Source organism: Chamaea fasciata, unplaced genomic scaffold (genome assembly GCF_029207755.1).
Source record: "Chamaea fasciata isolate MVZ Bird 193981 ecotype frontalis unplaced genomic scaffold, bChaFas1.0.hap1 SCAF_4, whole genome shotgun sequence".
Classification (NCBI taxonomy): Eukaryota; Metazoa; Chordata; class Aves; order Passeriformes; family Sylviidae; genus Chamaea; species Chamaea fasciata.
The window spans coordinates 63,870,041-63,895,364 of NW_027094089.1; the positions used below are offsets into that span (position 1 = coordinate 63,870,041).

General features: G+C 39.2%; 1 protein-coding gene across 4 annotated transcripts in view; it reads left to right on the forward strand.

Annotated features, from left to right (window-relative positions):
- LOC136288522 (colorectal mutant cancer protein) overlaps positions 1–25,324 on the forward strand; it is a 151,913-nt gene that overhangs the window by 109,652 nt on the left and 16,937 nt on the right. For all 4 annotated transcript variants that reach the window (XM_066181810.1, XM_066181807.1, XM_066181808.1 and 1 more), the window contains 7 exons: positions 4,137–4,283; positions 4,582–4,671; positions 5,336–5,484; positions 7,190–7,330; positions 8,472–8,572; positions 11,330–11,513; positions 19,549–19,783. In XM_066181810.1, coding sequence (XP_066037907.1) covers positions 4,137–4,283; positions 4,582–4,671; positions 5,336–5,484; positions 7,190–7,330; positions 8,472–8,572; positions 11,330–11,513; positions 19,549–19,783 — 1,047 coding nt within the window. The remainder of the gene's footprint in view (positions 1–4,136; positions 4,284–4,581; positions 4,672–5,335; positions 5,485–7,189; positions 7,331–8,471; positions 8,573–11,329; positions 11,514–19,548; positions 19,784–25,324) is intronic.

Here is a 25,324-nt window from a genome sequence, read left to right on the forward strand (position 1 = left end):
TGTAACTGTTTTGGGTTTGTTTCTATACTTGTCTTTACCCATTGAATTTTGCCAATTTGTCATCAATTTGCTGTAAAATATTCCCTTCTTCTCTCTCCTATTTCCAAGTGTTTATTGTGTGTCATGTGCTGTACTGCAGTTTACCTTCATTCTATGAGCTAACATTCAAAATAATTTGTATTACATTGGTAATGGTGCTAAAGACACAGGGGGTCAGGCAAGTTTTAATCCTGCTTTCAAAACCACACTTTTCATAACCTGGGCATTCACCAAACCAGAGAAGAAAATTACTCTTCTGAACTCTGATTTGGGTTTGGGGTATTTTTTTTCTGTTCTTTGGTCATTCTTTATTTTTTCTGTAGAATAGCTACCAGTGTGGAAAAGTACTTTCTGAAGAGATGCTGGCAACTCCTCCATTTGCAATGGAGATTTTGGTGACCATAAATACTTATTTAATGTGTCTCTGGGCAGTGTGATAGGTCGGGAACCCAGTCATGAGATGCTTGGTGAATGTGTGAATTTTGACATGGGTGATTTTACAGGTCAGACAAACTTTCCCTGTTATCCTACTCAGAATTAGCATCCAGCACTCAGTGTTGCTATAATTAGTGCAGTTATTTATAGCAGTGTTGAGGGTTAGGTTTGTTCCTTCTTTCTCTAAAGAATTTTTTCCCCATAAGTTACCAAGGAGACCAAGTGTTGGATACTTAAGAGTACTTAACCGAAACAAAGAGGTGGACAAAGTTGGAAGGGGGAGATAATACAGGTAAAAGACAGAGCTTGAGGCAGCTGTGGGCTCTTTTTTTCCCGCGTTTGGAGAAAGAGAGAACGGCTGTTGCCAGCTAGAAGAGTTTCACTGTGGCCAAAGGAATCCAGTCCTATAAAATCTACTATCACCGGTTCAGCCTGAATCCTGAGTTTTCTCTGCCACCCACGGGAGCTGAGCCAGCCCTGCCTCGCCTTCGGCTTCTTGGCTTCTTCAGCGCTGCTCCTCTTGCTACAGTGTGACCCTGCGCCCCCTGCGCTGCCTGGACATCCTGCCCCTGCCTTCCGAGACAGCCTGCCATCCCAGCTACCAGCCCGGGACTTTTCCACTGTTTCAGCTTGGTGCTCTGAGAATTCTGCAAGGACACCGAAACCAAACTGCCCTGGGTTTTGTGAAACAAAGCCCTCAAGGTTCTTAGTACTGTTTTCTTTTGTTATTAATGCTGTAGTTGTTTGGTGGGTTTTTTTTGTATTTGTTTGCTTTGTAATACATACTAGTAAAGAACTGCTATTCCTATTTCCCAAATCTTCGCCTAAGAGCCTCTGATTGTAATTTATAATTGAAAAAGAAAGAAAAAGAGGGGTGAAGGGGGGGGGGGGTTTACACTCTCCATTCCAAGGGAAACTGCAGTTGCTGTTTTTTTATTACCTAGCAAATACCTGTCTTCCCAAACCAAGACAAGCAGTCAGTTCAGCAATGTAATTTCATAAATGAAGGCCTGACTTAGTAAATACTTCAAATCAAGGAGGACAGATAAGCAGAGAGATTTTTTTCATGGTTGCTTCTGTGATACAATATTAAGGCAGTGAGTTGCACAGATTAATAACTGGACTGTGCTCTGAGTTTTCTTCTAGAAATGCTTTCCTGAATAAAGCATAACCTGACTAAACTCTTAGCTGTGTTCATTTCTCTTTCTGTTGCCAGTGTTGTTTTACAGACTTATATAAATAATTAGGTTTGTAATCCTGGCCAAAAGTCACTTCCTTAGTAAGAAAACACAGAATAAAGGAAACCTATCTGCATTAAAGGTTTGTGTGATACAGTTTTTGCATAAGGTAGTTCTAAACTTTAGAGTCTACCAGCATTTGGGATTTAAGCAACTCTACCACTCTCTTTCCTGGTTGCAGTTAAACTGAAATTGCTACTTGCTTTTGGACTGCAATCTTCCAGGACTGGCTTCTGAGCATAGGTGAATATTTTAGCAATTTTTAAGTTGGACATGGAGGTTGGGATTTTATTTTATAAAGAATACATCCAAATGCTCCTCCTATTTTGCTTTTAAACAGTGCTGTAACTTAAGCACTTGGAGAATTTAGTTTGGAACTGTCTGGGTTGAAAGAAATAGTAATAAATGGCAATTTTGACTTAATGAAGTTTGGGGGTTGCTTTCTTTTTTTCTTTCACTGTCAATGCCACAGCACAAATCCTATCTGCACTGACATCCATCTGCAAGCAAAAATATGCGTGCATGGTTTATTTCAGGTTTATGGATACCAACAGGCTGAAATTAGTGGTTTGCACCAGTAGAGCACTTCTGTCCTTAAGGTTTGCATTAGCGCAGCTGTACCCATGTTGAAGCTAAATATGTCTATGTGAACAAAGGAGGCCTCAGCTGTAAATATGTAGAAGATACTTGCTGTGGATGTGCACTTCATACACTCTGTTCAGTAACTTCATGAGAAAATTGCAGTTAAGGTGCATAATACTGTGTCAAGCACCCATATCAATTTTTCAGCAAGTTACTTTTAACACTGGGGAATTTGTTTTGAGGTTTTGCGCACTTTATTTATTTGGAATCATTTTGTTCAAGATGTAGCGCTCCTCCCCAGCTGAACAGGGAACTTAGAAGTGCAATGTGACTTTATGTCTTTTTATTGTTGCCACATGTGGCTTTTAAAAATTACCATGTGATGTAAAACACACAGGTTGTTTTTTTCTTTTTTGTAATTTGTAAATACCTAAAAATTCTTTTGACACTAAGCGTGCAGGCAGTCTGTCTTTCAGTTTGCATATGGGACAGTGAGAGGCAGGGATACTCTTCAGCAAATAGGAGCAGGCTGTAGAGGATTGTAGGAGGCATAAAATACTGCTTTAGTGACTGGATAGCATTCCAACTTGAACTCTTTCCCCTCTGCAGTAGGTTGAAGCATCTGCTGTGCAGAAAACATGACTGCTGCTGCTGCTTCAAGCAGAGATTGATAAAACACTGTCCAGATGCACCTACACCTAAGAAAGTCTAAGCTTTGATGCTACTTTAATTTGGGGAGTTTTTGACTAAGGGATTTCATCTTGCTTAGTCTTTGTATAAATGCATTTATTATAAAATCCCACTCTTTTTTAGACAGTAGGAACTACAGTTGCATTTCATGCTGCATACAAGGGGCAATATCAAATGGCCAGAGCTTCACTTGACTGGGCTTCTGATAAAATTTCACAAGTTCTGTTTTGTACATGGACTGTTCCAACAAAATTGCATAAAAACCTGTGTATTTAAGGAAAACTGTTTTGAGGGGAATCTCCTCTTTAGGTGGTTTCCTTCACCTTCTCCCATATCACACTCTGAGATCTGTGGGAAAAATGAGCTCTGTCACTTTACCTTGTGTCATAACTGTTGTGTTAAGCCTACCATTCCTTGTCCATTCAGAATTATACCATGGTAAACACTATAATCTGTAGCACAGCTATAGTTTGGCTTCTGAAGACCTTCCTTTTTTTTTTTTAACCTTTAAACTGAAAATCATTTGACATCTGTTCTACCAGTATCTGATGTGTTATGAGGACCATGCACTGTTTGCAGGCTGTGTTTACAGAGAGTTTTGCAGACTGTTGGTTGAGTACCTTGCTGGTATTTGGTTTTTTCTGTCTGTACATTATTGACTAAATGGTAGCTTTAGTTGACTGCAGTTTTGAAGCATGATTAATGTTTGAATTTCTTTAACCTTTAAACAGACCAAGTTATCATGTAATTTATTTATGTCAAGAATATTTTTGAGCACTGGAGTTTTCCATGAACAGGATGGTTGTCATTTGATTTGTTTAGCCATCATTATCTTAGGCTGGAGCATTAGCTTTACCCCAGGGAGAATAATTTTTATACCTATAGTACAGCTGAAATTTTGAGTAATTATTCCACAGTGGTAGTTTGCATATTTCCACATTGCTCATAGTTTGAAAAACTTATAGCAGTGGGATTTTAAAATAGCCTCCACTCATCTGCTTCCCACGTGAAAACTTTGCAGCCACCACAGTTCAAAATGTAACTTCTGTGCTGAAGCCAGAAGCAATTAGACTTGGCTCAACAATGAGAAAATCGCCAGACTTATTTAAAACCATAAAACTAGAAAAATCAGAATGTTATGTTTTATTGCAGGTTCGGGAGCTGCAGACTCGTTTGCAAAGCATGCAGGCCACGGGCCCATCCAGCCCAAGCCGCCTCACTCCTGCCAACCGCCCTGTCAACCCCAGCACAGGAGAGCTGAGTACCAGCAGCAGCAGCAACGACATTCCCATTGCCAAGGTGGGGTTTGTGTGTTTGTAACCCTTCTCATGACCTGGGAAAAGCAGGCTTCATTTTGTGCTGTGCAAGTGTGGGGTTAAGTGGGAGATGTTTAGGGGAGTCCTGAGCAGGTCCGTGAACTTGAACTGTGGAAAGGAATTAAACATTGTTGATTGTAGTTCCCTCGGTTACAACACAGGGCTCAGTTCTCTAGAAGTTAGCTTCAGCTTTGCAAGTGTAATTAGAGAACAGATGGGCTTTGTGTAATCTTTATGGGGTGTGGGCTGCTGTGTAACCTGTGCAGCATTCTGATTTACAGATTGCTGAAAGAGTGAAGTTGTCAAAGACAAGATCAGAGTCTTCCTCATCTGATAGACCTGTCTTAGGATCAGAAATCAGCAGCATAGGGGTAAGTACTAAGAACTGTATGCACGCATAATCCACGTTCCAATAGAAGCATTGTTTTCTTAATAAAACTAATATGTGAAATATCTGAAAATACTTTAAAAGTTAGTTTGATGAAAATATTTCAACAAAGAATATTTCACATGGTATTAAAATCTCATTTTCTCATAACTAGTGTCTAGAAATCATTCTCATGAGTGACTTCAAGAGGAAAATTTTGAAGTCAGTTCCACCAAAATATTCTTCAAGAAGACGCTCCAGTTTGATTTCACACCTTTCAACCAACAGTGAACTGGATTCTGCTTTTGAAATGCCAGTGCAAATCAATAACACTGTTGTTACTGTGTGTTAATATTGGTTTTTACTGAAGAACTTGGCTCTAACCCTCTGCTAAGCTCTCAAGAACGTAAATAACTTGCATAGTAGGCTTTTTAAATGTATAATGAAATAGTGGTTTTCACCCTTGACTAGTAGAATTTTAGAACAAAATGGCTTCTGAAAGTGGAATCTTGTCAATGTTTTATTCAATGTAAAATTCATAACAAAAACTGAATAATGAATGCATTGAAGTGAGTGCATGCAAGTAAATGCAGTTCTCCATGCAGAAAATATCCGGGAGAAATCCAGTGGGTATCTATTCACAATGATCTATTAACTGCCTTGTTCAGGTGTCTAGTACCATGGCTGAACATTTGGCACATTCGCTCCAAGACTGCTCAAACATCCAGGAAATCTTCCAGACTCTCTATTCACATGGATCTGCTATCTCTGAAAGCAAAATTCGAGAGTTTGAAGTGGAGACAGAGAGATTAAATAGGTGAGCTGGAAAGTTAGATGTGGTCACACATATTGTGTTCTGTTAGCTTCATTAAAGTTGACTTTTTTTTTACCCTTTTTGAACATTTCTTAGTTCATTTCCAGCTCGGCTGTGGCAGCTGCAGATAAACATGGAATGTGGTTGCTGAAGAGCAGATTGAATCGTGTGCTAAAGATTCTTTCTATGAGTATGAGTTTGTGCATTATTAAATCAGCACAGCACCTTCCTCTGTCTGCACTGTGGAGTGTCCCTCTCTGTGGCTGACCAAGTAGTCATGACATCTTTTTTCATAAGACACACTACTCCTTGAAACAAGGAGTCCCATAATTTAGTCTGCATCATTATGGAATTAGCTTGCTTTGTTTTGTTCTGAAGAAACGGAATAATAGCATTTAACTGTCTCAGTAAAAGTACTCGTGTTGTGGTGTGGCATATATACCAGCAAATAGGTTTCTTTCTGCAGAAGAAAGATTGCAGCTTTCTGGTTACAGTTAAAATACTGCTGGTGTTATTATCCTTTAACAAACTCCATCATAAACAGTGTTTTATGTCTTTTTTGGCACATAAAATCAAAACTGTGGATCAGGAATATGAGAATTGTGTCTCAGCATGTCTCTACCCAAGTTCTGTCTTCCCCACAGCTAGCTCAAATTTAGTCTGATCAGTACAATATCTCTTTTTATTTATAGCTCATGTTTTTGTAGTGCTGCAGAACGTGATTCTTGTTTTCTTTTTTCCTTTTTTCCTTTTTTTCTTGTACACTGCACAATTATGCTTTGACAGCATGTATTATAGAAAATGTCAAGATACAGAAAGTGACAGTTCTAGCATCTAGAAAAGTCAGGGCTTTATTCTGGTAACTGAACAAATGGTATACTAGCCCTTCTCATTCTTCTTTGTCAAGAATTCAGTGATTTTAGAGTTCTGGATGGCACGGATTTCTCCATTAGCTACCTGAGCAAGGTTTCAAATTGTTGGTCTCTCTGGTTTTGGCATATATCCAATTTTTACAGTTAGGCATAGTATCTTGATGTATGGTTCAGTTGTCAGCAGAGAGAATAAACAGTAATACTGATACTCTGAATCGTTATTTTCATGTTCAGGGTTAACCTCATTGAGGAGGGTATTACAGTTAAGCTTCTGTTTGACTTTTGCCAGAACATTTGGAGGTTACATTGCCCCACTGAAACCTCATTCGTAGTTTGGAAGTTCCCTCCCTAATCACAAACCAAACATGACTTCAGGTGGAACAGTTACTCTGGATTTTCAGAAGAAAGGAGGCATTTATGCAACTGCATGATCCCTGCACATACCTACAATCACACTAATGAATATATAATTTAAAACAAGTTGCAAATGTGGCAGCAGAAAGCGGAGAATGAAGGCAGAAAAATTGAAAAATTAATAAGAAACTGTCCTATGCAGTCTTGTGGCTGCATAACAAGGGTACAGTGTTCTGCTTGCTGCTGCTGCACAGGCTTATGACTACATTTTATGGGGAGGAGAAGAGGATGACTTAAGGGAAATTTCTATCCTCTTGGCTTTTGATGAGTGGTACAGAACTGATGAATTTTGTCATCTTTATTAAAAAACACTTCTGTACACCAAGAAATTTTCATTGTTTCAAAGTATGATTGTCCTAGAATTTTCAAGACAGTGACTGCAAGTTGTGCTTGAAGGTTGCAAATGACTTGGTTTTTTGCAGCCGTATTGAACACCTGAAATCCCAAAATGACTTGCTGACAATAACACTGGAGGAGTGCAAGAGCAATGCAGAGAGGATGAGCATGCTTGTGGGCAAGTACGAGTCCAATGCCACAGCCCTAAGGCTGGCACTGCAGTACAGGTATGTACCTACACAGAGGCTCAGCCAGGCAGAGGGAGCTGGGGGAGACTTGGTAAAAGTGTTTGGGAGTGAAGTTGTTGGTGTGACATAGTAATACTTTTAGCACCCGTTTGGTTAAACTACCTGACAAACTACCCAACTGAAGTTTCTACAGTGTATTTCAACTGTAGTTGATCAGCATCTAACAGGAATGTAGACATTTATCTCTTCATTCTAAAATACTGAATTAACATTTGAATTAGGGGTTGTGTGTAGGCTCAGACTGTCTTGCTGAATCCAACCTTAAGATACAAGTTCTCTGTACCTTTTCCAAGACCCGTGGACCAGAGAGTATTATACTCCACATAACGGAGAAGGACTTTGTATTGCATCAGTTGGAATTGTGGATTAATGGCTTGGTATTTGGTAATAAGTATCTAAATTTTCATCAAACTGTTCGTAAAAATATGGTGTCACTTAACACCTTCAACTGCAACTAATTTGGGACGGGCAGGTTTGGTCTTGGAACAAATCATGAGCCTTTTAAAGAATATATTCTTTTACTATCAACATAGAGCAAATTGCGATGAAGTGTTAATTAATAATAGTATATTAGTATGCATTTTTAAAAACATTAAAATGCAACAGGGATTGTGTGACTCAAAAATATAATTGGAAGCTGTCCTGTTGTAAGGAGGAACGCCTTACAGCCAGGACAGAGCAATAAGTATTTTTCTTGCATCTTTTCTGCTTACAACATATTGTGAAGTAGAATTATATTGTAGAGTAAAGAATTTTGTATGCTGTATAGTAAAAACATCTGGGAAAAGTTTCTCAAAGGGACCATCCTGACCACTGTTTGTATTGTTACCTGTTTAAAAACATGCTTCTGGAGCTTCCTTTATTTCACCTCACTCTCTTATCTTTTGTCTTGTTATATTACTTGAGGCCAGCCTGTCACTGTTACAAGAATAGGGAGACTGCTGAATGCTTGTGAAAGAAGCTATGTGTATAATGTTAGTTAATATCACTGCTGCTAGAGAAATAGTAGATAATCATGCAGTTAATCAAATATCTCTCTTTTTTTTTTGCTGTTGCTATTGCCGGTGTACTTCTTTAAATTGCAGTTAGTATTTTGTGTGGTTTTTGTTTTCCCTTTCAGTGAACAGTGCATAGAAGCATATGAGCTGCTGTTGGCATTGGCAGAAAGTGAGCAGAGTCTCATTCTTGGACAATTCAGAGCTGCAGGTGTTGGTTCTGTTGGTAAGATGTCAATGAATCACTTAATTTAAGGGTTTTTTGGCATGTCAGTTAGCATTAGAATTGATTGTGCTGGTGAGTCATGTCATGACTCATTATTTAAGAATGCTCTTCAGTTGTTTCTTGTTTTTAACTATTTAAATTAGTTTACACACCCCAAAAATAGGGAGAAAATGCAAGACAGCAATTTAAATTCACTTGTGTATGCTATCACGAGAAGATGCCTCTTCTGGCAGGAGTAATATTGTTGTAGGTATGCAACTGTAAAGAGCAGAATAATTAAACAGTACTTGTGAGCACAGGTGGCTTAGGACCATACAGCTGTGGTAGATGCAAGCCCCGATTCAGTAAGGTTGACTCCCCAGAAACAGTCTGATCTGTGAAAAACTGGGATTAAAATAAAACAAAGGTAGCATTGAGTAGTTACAAATAAAAAAAAATTAAAAGGCTGTAATTTTTCACCCGCTGTTTTACCTTTTCTCTAGAATTTTAAAATATTTTATCTTCTGTTTAGCCTGTATGTTCTAGATTTTTCTTGTTTTGTGGTTAGTTAATCCTGTGGCTAGGTGGTGTTCTTTAATATGCTACCTGCTAAGTACTGGAACAAGCCACTATCATAGGCATGGTACAGTTCAGAAAATTGGAGCTTGACATTGCTGCTAGCTCCATTCTTCTGATGGAAAGAGGTGATTACACAATGAAATTCCAGTGTGAGTAGTTCCATTCCTTTTGTTGATAGGAGAAGGCAGTCACAGTAATCTTCAAGTAGAAAAAAGGGAAGTATTCTGAGAGAGAATAACTCTTCATGCTGTGCTAAGGCATAGTACATGCCTAGTGTGTTAGGAGCATTGGCTTCAAGTAGAGGGGATGTCTGAGATTTTCTTCCACCTGTCTCCAAACTCTGTTCATTCCTTTCCACAATGTACTAGGGAACGTTTCCCAGCTGGCTGAGATCAGTGAGTAGCAAAAGCGAATTTAGGCTTGGATTTTCTATTCCTGTAGGTGGTAGAAAGAAAGCTTATAAGGGAGAAATACTTTGGGTTTCATCTGACATGCATTTTATGGAGGAGACTGTAGTTAAATTTTTATGTAGGTGTCTGTCTACTGCTCTTAATTATGGTATTATCAGTTACAGCTCTGGGATAGAAATAGTGTAAATTTCCCATTACACAGCACAGCATGGAGGAAGTTGTGGGTTTATGTACCTTTACTTCATTATGAAATTTGATTAACACACCTAGAGAAAATAATAGATTTTAGGTTTGAAGATCAAACTTTATATTGACATCTGTGAGTGGAAAATTCATGGGAGTTGCACCACTTAAAGCTGAGCGTATCCAGCTTCTCTTAACAGAACATTCACCCTTCCTTTCTTCCTCGTTAATGTTACTTCTAGTGCATGCTCTTCTCTCATGAAGTGTGAAGTACAGCTAATTGACTTGAACAAAGATTAAATGAAAATCCAACACAGAGCAAGCTGTTGGGTTTTGCTAAAGTATGAACATGTTGTAGCTTAATCTACAAATACATTTGTAGATTTTCTGTGAAGCCAGTAACATATCTTAATTTAATGATATCCTGGGTTGTAGTATAGGATGTGCACAAAGTATTCTATCACCATCTTCATGGACTGTTGAATCCAGGTGGGGCAGTGTTTTTCCAGACCCCCTCCCTCTGGACCATTATCTTCTGTTAATGGCCCATTAAATGCCTTGCCCATGACTCATAGATAACTCCCTCCAGGAGCTATCTCTGTTTAATGGGCCATCAAGGACACCCTGCATGAGTCATCATCCCATTGTGAGATGCCCCGCCCAGGGGGAGGAACCAAGCATTCTCACCTGGATATAATCTGGGATTTGGGGCAGTACAGGGGGCCCTGACCCACTGGATTCCCAGAGGAACAAAGCTACCAGACCTTTCTACAGGATCACTGCTTCAGGAAGACCACCTCATCTAGACTGCTTCCATCATTCTGCTCAAGTTGTATTCTGACTCTGTCAGTGGTCTTTTGTATTATTGCATCTATTTTATTTTACTTTCTTTCCTTTCTTCCTATTAAATTGTATCTCTGACTTGGAACCTCTCATTTGTTTTGCTTTCAAACCACTACAAATGACTTGACTGCAGCTGGAGGACTGTAGGAGTAGTGACAGTGGTGGTTTCAGTCCTGCTACTCCTGTTTACCAGCTACACAGGTAGCTGTATAACCACAAAAAATTATAGCAACTTAATTAACCAGGGCTGGTTTTCTTTTGGCTTAGTATGCATGACTGTAAGATGTGAGAGGCTGCTTCTGAGTAGCAGGGCAATTCTTCTGTCTGGCCAGGTAGCCTGTAAAACCATCAGGCTTGAGATCAAGGTGCCTGTGAGGAGAAGCTCTGGAGTGTGAGCACTGTGAAATCACACTGGAGCACCAACTGGAGTAAGAGTTGTAATTGAGGCAGAGGCTTTTCCAGTGTGTTCATAATTTGAGCATCCAAACCTAATGTTAATGCGGAATGCACACCATAACAGACAAGCTAAAATCCTGCATCACTTGAGACATGTTCCTGGAGCCACAAGTATCTGGAGCTTGTGACTGGGAGTGGGGTGCATTCAGGCCAGTATCCCAGTTACCACTGATGCTCACAAGGAAATGAAGTTGCTTTTACCTCACAGACTGGTAATTTGTTGTCATTATTTTGGTGTAAACTGAGGGCAAGTAGAAAGATCTCTTGCCTTAATTTCTGTCTGAAACATTGTTTTCTTGAAAACTAGGAGACCAGACAGGTGATGAAAATGTCACGCAGATGCTTAAGAGGGCTCATGACTGCAGAAAGACAGCTGAGAATGCAGCAAAAGCCTTGCTGATGAAGCTGGATGGGAGCTGTGGGGGAGCCTATGCAGTCACAGGCTGTAGCGTGCAGCCCTGGGAAAGCCTCTCCTCCAACAGTCACACCAGGTAACTGCAGCTCTTCTGCTCTCTTAATCTCCTAGTCTTTGATTCCAGACAAAAAGTTATGTTCTATTGTATTTGCTGAGCTACCTCCGCTCACCTCAGTCCTTTGGCTTCTGTGCTTTGATTTATAAGTCACCATGCCTCAGTGGTCTAATTGCCTTTGGACTTGGAGCAACTCTAGCCAAGAAGAGTTTTGTTTAAGTTTATTGCAAATGGGCTACTCAGAACTTTGATCTTCCTCATGAAGGGCAAAACCATTACATTTGTTTTACTACAGTGACTTTCTTGCTGTTTTATTGGAACTTAAATCATGTTCTTGTTATTCATACCTGTTGTATGCAGACAGCATGGACGTGAAGAGAACCAGAGATCTGAAACAGGCTTTCACTGGCATTTTGGAGTGCTCAAGAATTGTTTTCTAAATGTTGCAAATCTAGCTATTCTGTTTTAAACCATTTCCTTTCCCTTCTCCTTCCTTACTCTTTGCACCTCTCCAAATTCTTTCTGCCCATCCTGTTCTTTTCACTCATGGCATGGAGTAGATTGGATTCTTCCAGGAAAGACTGGATATTGCAGTTTTTCTGAAGACCTAAGAAATAATGAAACATAGATGAGCTATTATTGCAAAAGTACTCCTGTTCAAATATATCTGCCAGCAGCTTCATTTTGAGTTTTTGCCTGCCTGTGGTGTAATTGTACTCAGCAGTAAATTTGTGTGCTTGTGTATGGATACAAATTTGGCAAGTGTCCTGGATAAATATAGATGAACATTTTTCTCTTTAAGAGTTATTTTTGTTTCTCAGATTTCCTCTAAAACTTCATTTTAATTCCATTTTCTAGCCAGTTCTTTATTCAAATGCTGTCATTTTTTGACACTTCAGAAGTTTATTTTAGTACTGTATCATTTCCTCTTCTTGCTGATGCCTCCTCCAAAGGATCTTATTTCCTGCTGTATGACTGGCATGGAATTGCTAAAATGTGAGCAAAAAGGTAATCTGAGGGAACAGGGTCCTCATGTGAGGTGAATTTCAATGTTTTATTCAGAGAAGTTTTCTGGTGCACTCTCAGTGCAAGAAAGCTGTGTCTTTACATGGAAATTATTGTGGCAGCACCTATTCTAGTAGCACACTGATCACACTTTGCACTAAAAGCATTTAAACCAGGCTTAGAAAGAAATTACATGAAGCTGTTTCAAGCACTTGGCTTGATGTATCTTAGGCCATATATAGTGTAAGACACAGCAAGCCAAGTGCTTGAAACAGCTTCATGTAATTTCTGTATGTGAACATGTTGTCTGTGTCTGCATGTAGTAACACCTAGTGTAGAAACAAGCCAAGCTCGTTTCCCATTCTATTGTTTGACAGGGTCATTTTCAGTTTGTCAGAACTACCACAGTGTTTTTCTTCCTTGTGAGATAGGTGGCATGTAGTAAAGGCATAGTAATTTTTTCTTCTTGAAAACAGTTCAGGCTGTTTCCAGTATTGACAGGGAAGAACTGGGGGGAAGAGGGATTGTTCCTGTTTCAGTGTTTGCTTTCCTAGACTTGCACTGAAAGTGCTTGGTAGGAATGTAACTTCTACAGCCCTTCTGTACTTCAGCAGAATTTTTGGGAGGATAACTGTGTTTGTGTCTGTGTTCTTTGGTGGTCTGCTGGACGTGTGTGTATGTGTCCATGTAAGGTGTTGGCTCAGTAGATAAAGCTTCAGCAGAGTATGTTTAAGGTGGCATAGGATTTAAAATTTCATCAGGATAAACTATGTCATGACTCTGAAAATGCAAATTTAATGTTCTTTTATGAAAGAGATGTTTTAGCTTGAGCCATTATTATCTCTGTAGTTTGTTGGTTTTGGGGTTTTTTTTCTGGTGTGGAGCAACATACTGTCCTGAATGAGGTAATTTCTACAATTTCTTTTTATATATGTGGGAAACAGGAGATAAAAGCTGATGTCACTCACCCAGAGAGTACACGGCAAATCAGGAATTACTGACATGGGCACCCTGATCTGATTGTTGTCCCTCTCCCCTCCCCCATGCCCAAAGTAATTTACCTTTGCCTAAGCATACATATCAATGAAAACATTTTTGAAAATTCAGCTTCTCCAGAAAATATAAGTCTTCTCTTCTTTCCTTGTCTTGTGTTCAAGTGACACGTGGTTAGGGGTGTCTTCAGATTTTTTTTCCTGTGAACCCTGTCTCAAAAGAGAGAACTCTCCTCTTCAGCTTATAGACACATTGTGCCAGCCCATTGATGGACAACCTGTCTTGGTTCAAAAGGCATACACTTTTATATGAATCACAGAACAATCAAGTTTGTAAGATTACCTTCAAGGTCATCCAGTCCAGGTATCACCCCAGCACCACTACAACCACCCCTAAACTTTATCCTCAAGTGCCACATCCGGACACCTCTTGAACACATCCAGGGATGGTAACTCCACTGACTCTCTGGGTAACTTATTCCAATACCTGACTACTCTGTCACTGAAATTTTTTTTCTAGCATCTAATGTGAACTTCTTCTCTCCTCTGGCACAATTTATGGTCATTTCCTCTCACCTCCAGTGAGTTCTGTGTGAACCACCCACCACTTGGGGACCACTGTGAAAATATTTTTACAATATTCATTTGAAACTTATTTTGAATCTGCAAAACTGATTTTTCTTGCCTTTGATGTTTCAGTGTTACAGGCTTTTAGTTGCAGATATGTATTGTTAGCTTTTCCTTTGAAACTAAATTAATAAAGTGGTAGTAGGGTGATGAAAACTATCCTTTACTGAGACTTGTGACAAATGACTAATTCTCCCTGTTGTTTGAAATCCTGTTGAATATGGATTTACATTGGAATTGTTGACCCATCTTGGGCTTTGAAATTTCAGATGAGATTCTGAATGTCAAATCAGTGAACACGTTATTGAGAGTAAGTACTTGGTGAGCCACCAGTGATGAGTGGTTAAAGACTATAAAAGGGAACACCTGAAATGAAAATAAATGAAAGGCAATGAAAGAGCATCTAAATTGGACTGGCAGCAGCACCACAGTAATGTTGCCAATTCTGTTTTTGAAAACAAATTGGTTTGCAATGTAGTTGGAAGTCATAATTATTTTAAATGAACAGAAGCTAAGTATAGAACATACACTGCCATCAAGGTTTGACTGATTGCACTTTTGGAAGGAAAAAAAAGGGATGAAGCCCAGTTGTAACGCTGACTGAAAATAGTGTTATTTTATTCCCTGCTGTGCTAGTAAGCCCAGCATTACATCTGGGTTCACAGGAGGACAGATCTGGTCCCTTATAGGCAAAGGCAATTCTTTTCAGTATTATATAACGTCACAAAATATCTGAACTCAGTCAACAGTAGGAATATGTCTTGTGGCAGTGTGGAGATGGATGGTGGTTGCTGCTACCTCTCCCCAGAAAGTATCTGTTCTGGAGAAGCCGCTCGGGTGGGCAAGGCACTCAAGTCCACAGACACACACCACGGTTAACTCAAGCGAAGAAAGGCAGGAAGGATGTGGACACGATATTTTCTGAGCCTGAGAATTACTAGCTCTTCCCAAGGGAAACTTTTCAACAGTTTTCTTTTTCCCAAAACAACCTTGTGTAAACAATATTCCTTTCCCATAACAACAGGTGTTGTTTGCTATTTCTGTTACTTAGCCAATGGGAGAGGTGTCAATCCTGTGGACCAATAACATGCCTTTTAGCGCAGCATGTTATAAAAGGGCTAAATGAATTGTAAATAAAACCTTCTGATTTCTGCTCCCTTCTGACTGGAGACAAGCATCTTATTTTGTGTCCTATTGCAACAGAAGGGTCTCCTGTGTAAGTTCCAGCAAGGTTTATTTTGCAGATTCACACCAAAGGTTTCAGGGACAGAAAGTCAAGGACAGAAAAGCACAGATCAAAGGAATGTCCATGTTTAAGTCTGGGGGTCAGGGCCCAATGTTTTGAACACGGGGCGGTACGAGGGCAGGGCAAAGGGCAATGATCTGTAGGGACATAAGAGCAGACCATCAGTGAAAACCACAACCGATAGGGAAACAGGGAAAGGAGAAACCTTCTCAAACTGGGGACATGTATGAGCAATAGAGGTAGGCAAGGCCCACAGAGCAATGGGAAAAGCAAAACTGAGATTGATTAACATAATGCTGCAGAGCACCCTGGGGGGAAGCCTTTTTGGTCACCTTAAGCAATGAAGTATTCTTGGAGCTAATGGCAGATTCTTCCAGCGCAAGGCCCTAGAAGTTTCCCTGATAGGCTCAGGGGCCTCCACAATATCTCTCAGAACCATCTCAGGTTTCAGATAAGTTGGTGGCAGACAAGATTATCTTGGCTGAGGCATGCAAATAAGTTCTTTAGAAATGTCCAAATAGATGTTACCTGTATAACACTTCGTTGCTGGACTGAAGCAGTCTGAGAAGAAAGCAGGGCAGTTTACCAAAGGCTCTGATTTTAGCTGTTGTTTGTCCTTTGCCTGTTTGGGGTATTTTTCAGTTTCTCAGGAAGTTACTACCTTCTGCATTGTGTTGTCCTGCGGGAATACACAAGACAGAGAGTAAGACAGACTTAATTAGCATGACTGGTTTAATAACCAGGATGCCATGGCAGGAACAAACACAGCTCTGAGATTACAGAAGATGGGATTAAACCTGCTTACACGATGAGGAGAGATTCAATCAAACCCCTTCGAGAAAGATGATGTAAAATGCAGAAGTTGTTTGTATGATCTTTTAACCTAATTATTGTAGTGGAAATTATTAACCTTCCTGAAATGGTATATAAGCTTTTGGAAAATGTGAGTAAAATTGAATTCTGATCACCGAATCAATCTTCCCGTCTCTCCTCAATCATCAATACTGTCCCAGATCTCAAACCTCAATGTTCAGCTAGAAAGAAGGTGTTTGGGCTGTGTGTACTGTGGATCAGTTGCATTCTTTAAAGCATTACATTGTGTGCAGGTATTCAAGCAAGTTCGTGGATTCAGTTCTGACAATGTTAATCTCAGTCCCAGTAACTGCATTATCCACACCATTGCTTAATTGCAAATATATTAATTTATTTACTTGATTTTTAAAAGATAAAATGATGCTTATATAGAGTTTTATGGATAAATTTTTGTAGCGTGCAGAAACTACTCACAGAGAAGCACTGCCAGAAGCCTCTTTTATGTTCATTCACTGCTTTTTATTTTCACACATATGCCAGCAAATAAGACGGACCTTGTGCTGTACCAGCCTACGTATTTTCCACAAACCGTATTTGAAAATTAATTTTACATCACCCAGGCACGACTTCATCATAAAAGACTTGAGGAATGAAGCAAGTGTGAAGAACATTTATCTTTTCTTGTTCTCATACAGCTTCTGTGAGAATAGGCTTGATAGGTTGATATTGTATTCCCTCCAGCTGTGATGAAAACTGATCCTTTCTCTATCCTTACCCCAACACTTGAGAAATGAGAAACTGCACATTTTTTGCAACAGTTTCCTGTGGTTTTTGGGTGAATGCATTATACTATAAATGTTTTACTTTGTCCTGATTGCTGTTAAGAAGGGAGGGCAATATCAGAAATTCAAGATGAAGTGCTCAGTAGCTGTCATCCCTTGAAGAGAGCAGTAGTGGACCAGCACTGTGGCTGTGGAGAGCTGTTTGGTGGGGTTTTTGGGACAGCACACCCTGGAGGAGTTGCTGGGGAGATCAGAAACACTGCAGTGTTGTTTCTGTCCCTTCTACCCCAGCTGCTTCTAGTCTTCTGGGTGGGATGTGCTGCTAAATGCAGGGGGAGGGTGAAGGTTCTTGTCCTTTTGTGTGGTGGCTGAGACACAAGTTTCTTGCGGAGCTCCTTCCAACTTCTTTAAAATAACCCAAAAAAACCCCAAAACCCAAAAAAAACCCACCACACCCCAAACCACTAGAAGAAGAGCATCTTGCTAGCAATTCACCAGCTCTCAGAGGAGCCAACTCAGCTGCAGATATGCTGGCAAGTAGCCAGGACTGAAGTAAAAGCAGCCTGAGTATCACTGGCAACAGCCCAGACTGCCTTCCTCAATTTGGACTGCACTCCCCTAACATATATGTGCGTAACTGTGGATCTTCAGAGGCCAAGATTAGTGAATATGCATGGAAAATGAGGTCCAGCTCAACATAACAATAAACTTTCTGCATTTTTTTTGCTCAGGTTTCATTTGCAGCAGGAGCGCTGCATTTTCTTTCCTTTTCAAGCAAAAACTGAGATTATGTTTTTGTGCCCCAAGATTTGAAGACTTTTAAAGCTATCCTTCCTCCAACAACAGTTGTTTTACATTTAATCCAGAAAACCTCTGCAATTGCAGTCTTTGAGTGCTGAGGAAGAAACTTACAACATGACTTCAGTACAGAATTAAGTACTTTTCACATTGTCTATCCTCATAATTTTTATATAAATATCTAATTCAACAAGATGCCTTTAGGATCAGTAAAGCAGGATTTATTAAGTGTTTCATGATGTTCTAATCAAGAAACTCTACGAACAAAAAATTGTTTTAGCCTTAGAGGATTTCTATGTGTATAGGTACTGAGTGCTCTTAAGCCCCACTGCAGAAAGAGATGAATGAAAACAAAAGCAAAGACGAATTCACAGTTGGGTCCTATGGCAGGCACCTCTTATCCTTCAGAAAAGGAGGGAATAATGTGAAATTAACATAAAATGTAGTAAAGAGCTGTAATGTGATATTTCATGAGGGGGAGGATTTTGAGAAATCTTGGTAGACCTGCCAATTCTCTATCTTCTCTAAAGCTGTGCTTGGAATTTGTGGGAAGATGGGCAATTATTTGAAGCAGTTTAAAATCAATATAGCTTTAGCTGAAGTAGAACCAAAGGAGAGAGAAAAATCAAGCTTATCCTGATAGGCTTCCCCTTTGCACACCCATAATATTTTAGGACATCATCTTGGCTCTCCCAGCATTTAGCAGGAAGGACTTTTTTCTTAGTACAAAAATGTTGAACAGCAGTGCAATTTGATACAGAAAGTAATTTATTCCCCTGCTGATAACTGAGATCATCTAGCATTCCAGACAGGCACAGTTAATGGATGACTTATCGCTCACCTGGCAGCTGATTACAGGTCGTCAGGAGACAGCAGGCAGCTTTGAGTGAGGCTATAGAAACAACATGGCATTTTATTTTCCTTTTAGTGTTATTGCAACTATATTCAGCCCTGGAATGCTTCAGCTGTGTCAGTCTGGACCCCCTGCAGCACTGGCATGCATGTAGGCGGGCAGGCAGCACTCAGCCACCATTGCTCTAATGACATTATTACCCCTTTCTGCAATCTCTGTGTAAACACTTATGGAGCAGAGTAATGGGGCCTCATTTGTTCAGAAGATACACCAAGTCTTCTATGATGACTTTTTATTAGAATGTCTGCTACTCTGTGGGTTAGTTTTAAATCACTGTAGCCCTGAAGGAATGTCAGTATGCTGAGGAGTACACCTTCACACGAACTGAAAGTTGTCCTGGCATCTGCCAGTGGAATTTTGCTCAGGTTGACTCCTAAAAGTATCCATTTAAATATCTGAGGTGATAACCGATATGGTCATCAGGAGAGATAGATCAAGTTTGGGTTTATTCTTTATTCTTAGCAGATGCTTCTTCTCAAAGAAGATTAAGACTTAGTGTCTGAGTAGCTTGCTGTGCAATGTTATTGCTAAGAAGCCTTAAGTAGTGCTTTTTTTTCCTTTTTGAATTAAAAAAAACCCCACTTTGTTTCAGAAGATACCATTTCAAATAAAGTAATTTGATTACACATCACTAAATATCTGGCTTTGCAGAGAAGTTGTCACATGATTCAATTTTCTCATGCAGCTTAGAGAATTAATTTCTTTTCTGAATTTGTCACTCCTCCCTTTGCAATGTCTGGTCCATGCTACATCTGTGTCCTTTCTATGAACTTTTAAGTAAAACAGATATGCTGATGAAGTATTGGGAGGGTGTTTGATGTAAAAATTAAGAATTTTTTGCAAATGTATTTTTTTCTAATACCATTCTTTCTCTTTCCAGTACTACCAGCTCAACTGCAAGTAGTTGTGACACAGAGTTTACGAAGGAGGATGAGCAGCGGCTGAAGGATTACATCCAGCAGCTGAAAAATGACAGGGCCGCAGTGAAACTGACAGTGCTGGAGCTGGAAAGCATCCACATTGATCCCCTTAGTTATGATGTTAAACCACGTGGAGACAGCCAGAGGCTGGACCTGGAAAATGCAGTCTTGATGCAGGAACTCATGGCAATGAAGGTATTTTATTCATAACTAAGAGGGGAGCTGCTCTGCTGGCAATGCCCCTGAGTCACAAAACATGCTCACACGCATGGGACGCTTTGATAGTGGTCACTGGGTAATAAAGGGTAACTTTGTTGAAGCACATAATCCAGACTGAAAATCCAGTAGTCAGAAAGTGACAGAAGGCAGTGCATTAACAGTGATGAGCTATGTGTGTTCTGAATTAGGAGGACTTCATCTATGTCTTTAAACTTGGAATGCTCTTCTTGACAAACCAGATGCTCTGTCTCTGAGAGATATGGCTGCTGAATTGCTCGAGGATGACCAAAAACCGTGATTCAGCACTTTCCAAAAGACAGGTCATTACTTATGAGCTTGCAAATGTGCATCATGAATATTTGTGAACTGAAGCAGAACAAATTCATCTGCTTTTAATATTGGTGTGGGAGGAGAAATGGTCTGTCAGATGTCATCCCTAATGCTCTCTGGCAGTTGGTCACAAGTCCTGAGCTGTTCTAGGCACTGTGTTGCAATCTGCAGCTCATTCCAGAGTTTGAGCAAAGAGTAGGGTGTGTAATGACTTGCATTAACAGAGGGTTTTGGAAAAACCCGGGTTCATATGTCCAGCTGTAAAGATGTGATCTAGAAAAAATGTGATCTTTACTGGCCGGGTGCAGAGCTTACATACATCAGGTTAAGTATGTCTTCTGTATGGATTTTGAGACATGAACTAAAACATAGGAACATACCAAAGGAATATACAAAAGGCAGAAAGTGTATGTCTGCATTCAGAATTTGTCTGGTTTGGGTTTAGTTTAAGTAAGTTTAATTTCTATATTTTAGCAAGTGGTAATTTAGCCAACTAATTGCAGACATATCAGGTGATGGTATTGAGTGGTACAGCAAATCCGAATAAACTTGTAAAGTTATAGATTTTTGTTCACATGTGCTGTTTCTGACTAAGTGGTTGCCTGGTGATGATAATCACGTTCTTAGTGGCGCTGCTTTTTCATGACAACAGATACAGTTTTGCAATAATGCATTCATTATTCCCAGTTCAGAAAAGATTGCTTGCTGGAGGTTGGGAGATGTAAAATTAAGTTACTTGTTTGAATACATTGTGGCCAACAGCAATATATTCCCCCTAACTAAAGCATGCAAGATGTACTGTTAAGATATTGGTAGATAATTGGATGTGTATTTCAGATATCACACTTACTTCTCCTTTTTTGCATGCAGATCTTCCCTGAAATCTCTTGTACGCCATTCTTACCTCTATTTTTAAGTTTTAACTTATTTTGATTAATTTTCCTAATTTTATTTTAATTTAAAGATAATGGCAAACTGCAGAGCTGTATCCCTTGCGAATAGTGCCCTTGCCTTCCCTGACTTGTCAGGAAAACCAGCAGTTGCGTATCATAATTTCTGGTACACTTTTGAGTGCTGGTAATCCTTTTGTTCACACAACAATCATCTAACTTGTTTTTGACACGTGGCATCCATTTAACTGGACCTGGCACACTGGGTTTTCACTGCAGGAATTGCCTCTAGAAGAACATTTTCTTCTTGATTGGGTTGTGTGTAGTGCATACAGAATTAAACACACATTTTGCATAGGTGTCTGAAGTTACCTTCAGTCCTTTCCAGCACAGACAAACTGACAGTAGTGTTATTCATTGTAATTTCTTGTACTTTGCTGGAATTCACAATTGCAGGAGAACCTTAGGTTTCTGAAAGAGACATTGTGAGAACTCAGATTTGTCAAATGTGTTACCTGTCAGCTTCCATGGTTGTTGCTCAGGTCTGCATTACAGCTCCTCATGTTTGTCAAACTAGAGCGGAGTTGAACCTAAGGTCAGTACTCATTTTGGGTTTCTGAGTATATATTTTTGTATCAATTATTTGAAACATGTGTCTTACACAGAACAGCATGTGCATCCTTCTGAGACAAACAGAGAATTTAGGTTTCTTTACAGTATTTTATTTAACTTGAAGCAGATGGACTGCAGAAGACTTCATTGTTCAGTATGTTGAATTTGTTGTCTCTCTTCTACATTCTTAGCAAGGCTGGTACAGCTGGACCAAGCTACTTAGTGATTTCCTGCATTGCTGGGTCTTAAAATCTCCTGCTGTCTTCCCAAGACTTGGTTCTGTGTTGGAATCTCTGCCATATCTTTTGGCACCTTCCATTTCTGATTTGCCGTAAAAACTGATCACCTCATCAGTTTGAAATACCTTTACAACAGTAGTTCTTAATTATTAATTGGAGAGACAGTTTGAGGGTTGTTTCTCTGCTACCCTGTTTATTAGTATTTTTTTACTGATTCAGAGTGTAAGACATAGTTGTCTGCCAGTACTTCTATAAAATTCAATTCTTTGCTTCAAGCAATAATTAACCAAGTTTCCAAATACATTCTCATCCCTGGTTTGTCATTCAGTGGTCTTGCTTTGAGGTCAGTTGTTGTCATGCCCCAGTTAGCAAGGAGATAACTTCTGATGGATGTAAATAATTCTTGGTTTACAGCCTTTCTGCATTTCAAAGGACTTAATCTAGATAGAAAGTCTCAGCGTTCTACACCGATAGTTTTTCCTCTTTTGTGTACAGGTGTTGATAATGTTGCTCATGAAGTGCTTTGAGGCAACAGTCTCGGTGGAAGATGTTAAGAATTCCATTTTCCAGCTTTGTTACATCCCTTCATGCTCTTACAGATTTGTATAGTGAAATGCAGTTAACTGGAGCATGACATTTGTCTGCTCTGATATTTGTTTTAATTCTGAAGGCTGGTACATCCCACCTTCTTTACTTTGGTTCTCCTGGAGTCATCACTTTTTGTGACTTCAAAAACTTCTTGCAACATTAGAGTCCTACATGACCAAATCGAATACAAATGTTGAGTTTGAGAATTCTGTGGTGTTTCTGATTATTTTGAATCAGAAATTTTGATTCAAGCTTTTTCCCAAAATCAGGATTACAGTATGACTGCAAGTACAAAATATGCCTCAGTATTCAATTAACTAGTTCCAAAATAACTGCTGGATTTGATACCTGAAGCTTGTGAATTTACATGGATTGTCTAAGTTGTCTGCAGTCCCCTAGAAGAGGAACATCTGCTGCCTCGTCCTTCAGGATTTCATTTTGTGAATGCCACTTGTGCTCACACACTGAAGATTCAGGTGTGTTAAACTGCGAAAGTGCTTCACGGCAACATGTAGCTGGAAGAAAAGGAAAATAGTAAATATACAAAGGTGGCACTAACATTTCAATTAAATTTAGATGCAGTCTTTAGAAAACATATTTTCATGGAAAAAAATGCTGCATATTGACTCTCTTAAGTAAACCTGAACTATGTGCATTTTCCCAGAATGGCTGCTGCCACTCTGCCTCACACATTACATGGGTTCATACCACAATCCTCAACTGCAGTTTGAATTTTTAACCACCTTCTGCCTTTCCATTTCCTCCTGTTCTTCCTCTGTGAGCCTCTGTAAGACATTGACTAACACAAGCCTTTTAACTTTTCCTGTTTTTTTTTTTTTTTTTTTGCTTCTTTACTTCCAAGTCACATTGTTTTGACTTAAGAAAAGTAACATATGGGAGATGCATGATATGTCTTCTGGGACAGGATGCAAACTGCTGAATTTATATATGATGATCTAAGCTTACTGCCTTCATAAACAAAGGAGTTAAACATTGATCCTTGAATTTATTTTGAGCTTGGATATGTTAAAAGTTAAAATTATGAAAATAAAATAAGTTAAAATCTTTGCATGATGAGAAAAACCTGTTCCACAGATTCATTGTTGTGGTGGAAAAGTTCACGTTTTTGTTTTAGGAAATAAATGTCCCTTATTTCTGGGCTGATTTGCCTAGCTTCACCTTCTAGCCAGGAAAGATCTTCTCATGACCACCCCACACAGACACCCAAAAGTATCTTTTATTCATGTAAGTGTCAAAATACTCCGTTCAAATTACTTCTCAGCCTTCACTAAGAAGGCTAAGTAGATTAATGGCTTTAGAAGTAGAGGCTTAAGAAGTTAAATGCATACACTTGAGTATATCAGACCATCCAGTTCAACTCCTATAACAAAATTTCCCCATCATTATTCATCAGTATTGTTTACATTTTTTACTGTTGATAAAGGCAATTAATAGTAAGTTTGCCTACCAACTAAATTTGTGTAAACCACATTGAATGAAACTGGTTGTGCTTCTAGCCTTCAGTTCACAAAAAAGCAGATAAATAAATCAATTACTTTAAAGCTCATAGAAAGCTTTCCAAGGCCCTCAGGGTTTTTAAGACATGGATTTTATTTTTGCATGGTTCGGAATAAGCCAGTGATTTCCTGTGATGGTTGTAACTGTGATACACCTGTGTACCCTGCTTACATTTAATCCAGACAGCATATTTTTGCTAGGAACATAGATTCCCTTCAAGATAAAAAGTTTGTCCAAATATGTGTAAAGATTTGTTTTTGTATAACCTTTGTTAATAATGGCTATAATAAGAACAGCATTATTTTTGAACAATAAAGCAAGATACCTCTGTTATTTTTGTGATTAGATTTTTTTTTATTATTTTTTTGGTAGTTAAATAAATAGTGATTTGTTCCTAGGCTGGCCACACCACAAGAAACTTCTGTCTTTCATAGGTGTTTACACAGTGAACAAGTCTGGAACAAAAATGTAATACAGAAAATGTCTGCATGAACTTAGTATTGACCATTAAGTGACCTAGGGCAAGGCAAGCTAAACAGTGGAAACATGATTCCAGCTTGGGGTTGGTTTTTTTTGTTTGTTTTGGTGGTCTTTTGTTTGTTTAGTGGTGGTTTTAAGCATATCATGTAAATTATGTATTAGTATTATCTCTTTAAAGGTTTTGTGGATATTGGGTTTTTCTAGGTATAGAAAGTAATTAGAAACATTTCTGAAGTGTTGTTAATCACAAAGAGCCTTCTGGCTCAGGAATAATCCATCATTTGCTTTTTGGAGTCTTGAAGCATGTGCCGGTCATTGTCTCCGGTAGAGACACGTAAGAATGAGGCAGGCAGGTCAGCAGGAAAGTTCTGTCTTTAATTTTCTGACTCTATCTTATATGCAATTCTTTCAGAAGGCACAAGATTGGCTGCATAGGTTGCCACCTCTTTGACCTCATTGGTGAAGACCACCTTTCTCCTCCCAGAGGAGAAATATGTAAACAAAAAGATAAATTCTAAAAAAATGCATTGTTTTCTTGAAGCTGCGTGAGAACAAAATGCAAACTCTGAAAAGCAGGCCAAGTTAGGGTGACAGGTCATTGCACTCATGCCCTGCTCTTAAACTTCTGCCCAGCCACTGTCAGATAGATGTTAAAACAGAGGTCCGTCCCCAGGCAGCAGCCATTGTGTTACAATAGGTGACAGCCCTGTCAGAAGCATGAGAGCAGCAGAAGAATTGCACATAAGAAGGAGCTTTCAGAATTGAGCTTCTTTCTATCAAGTACCAGTGTCCATACTCTGTGGATTGTATTTAGGGAGGAATGTAGGTGAGTCATTTTTCTGTCAAACTAAAGTTGTGTA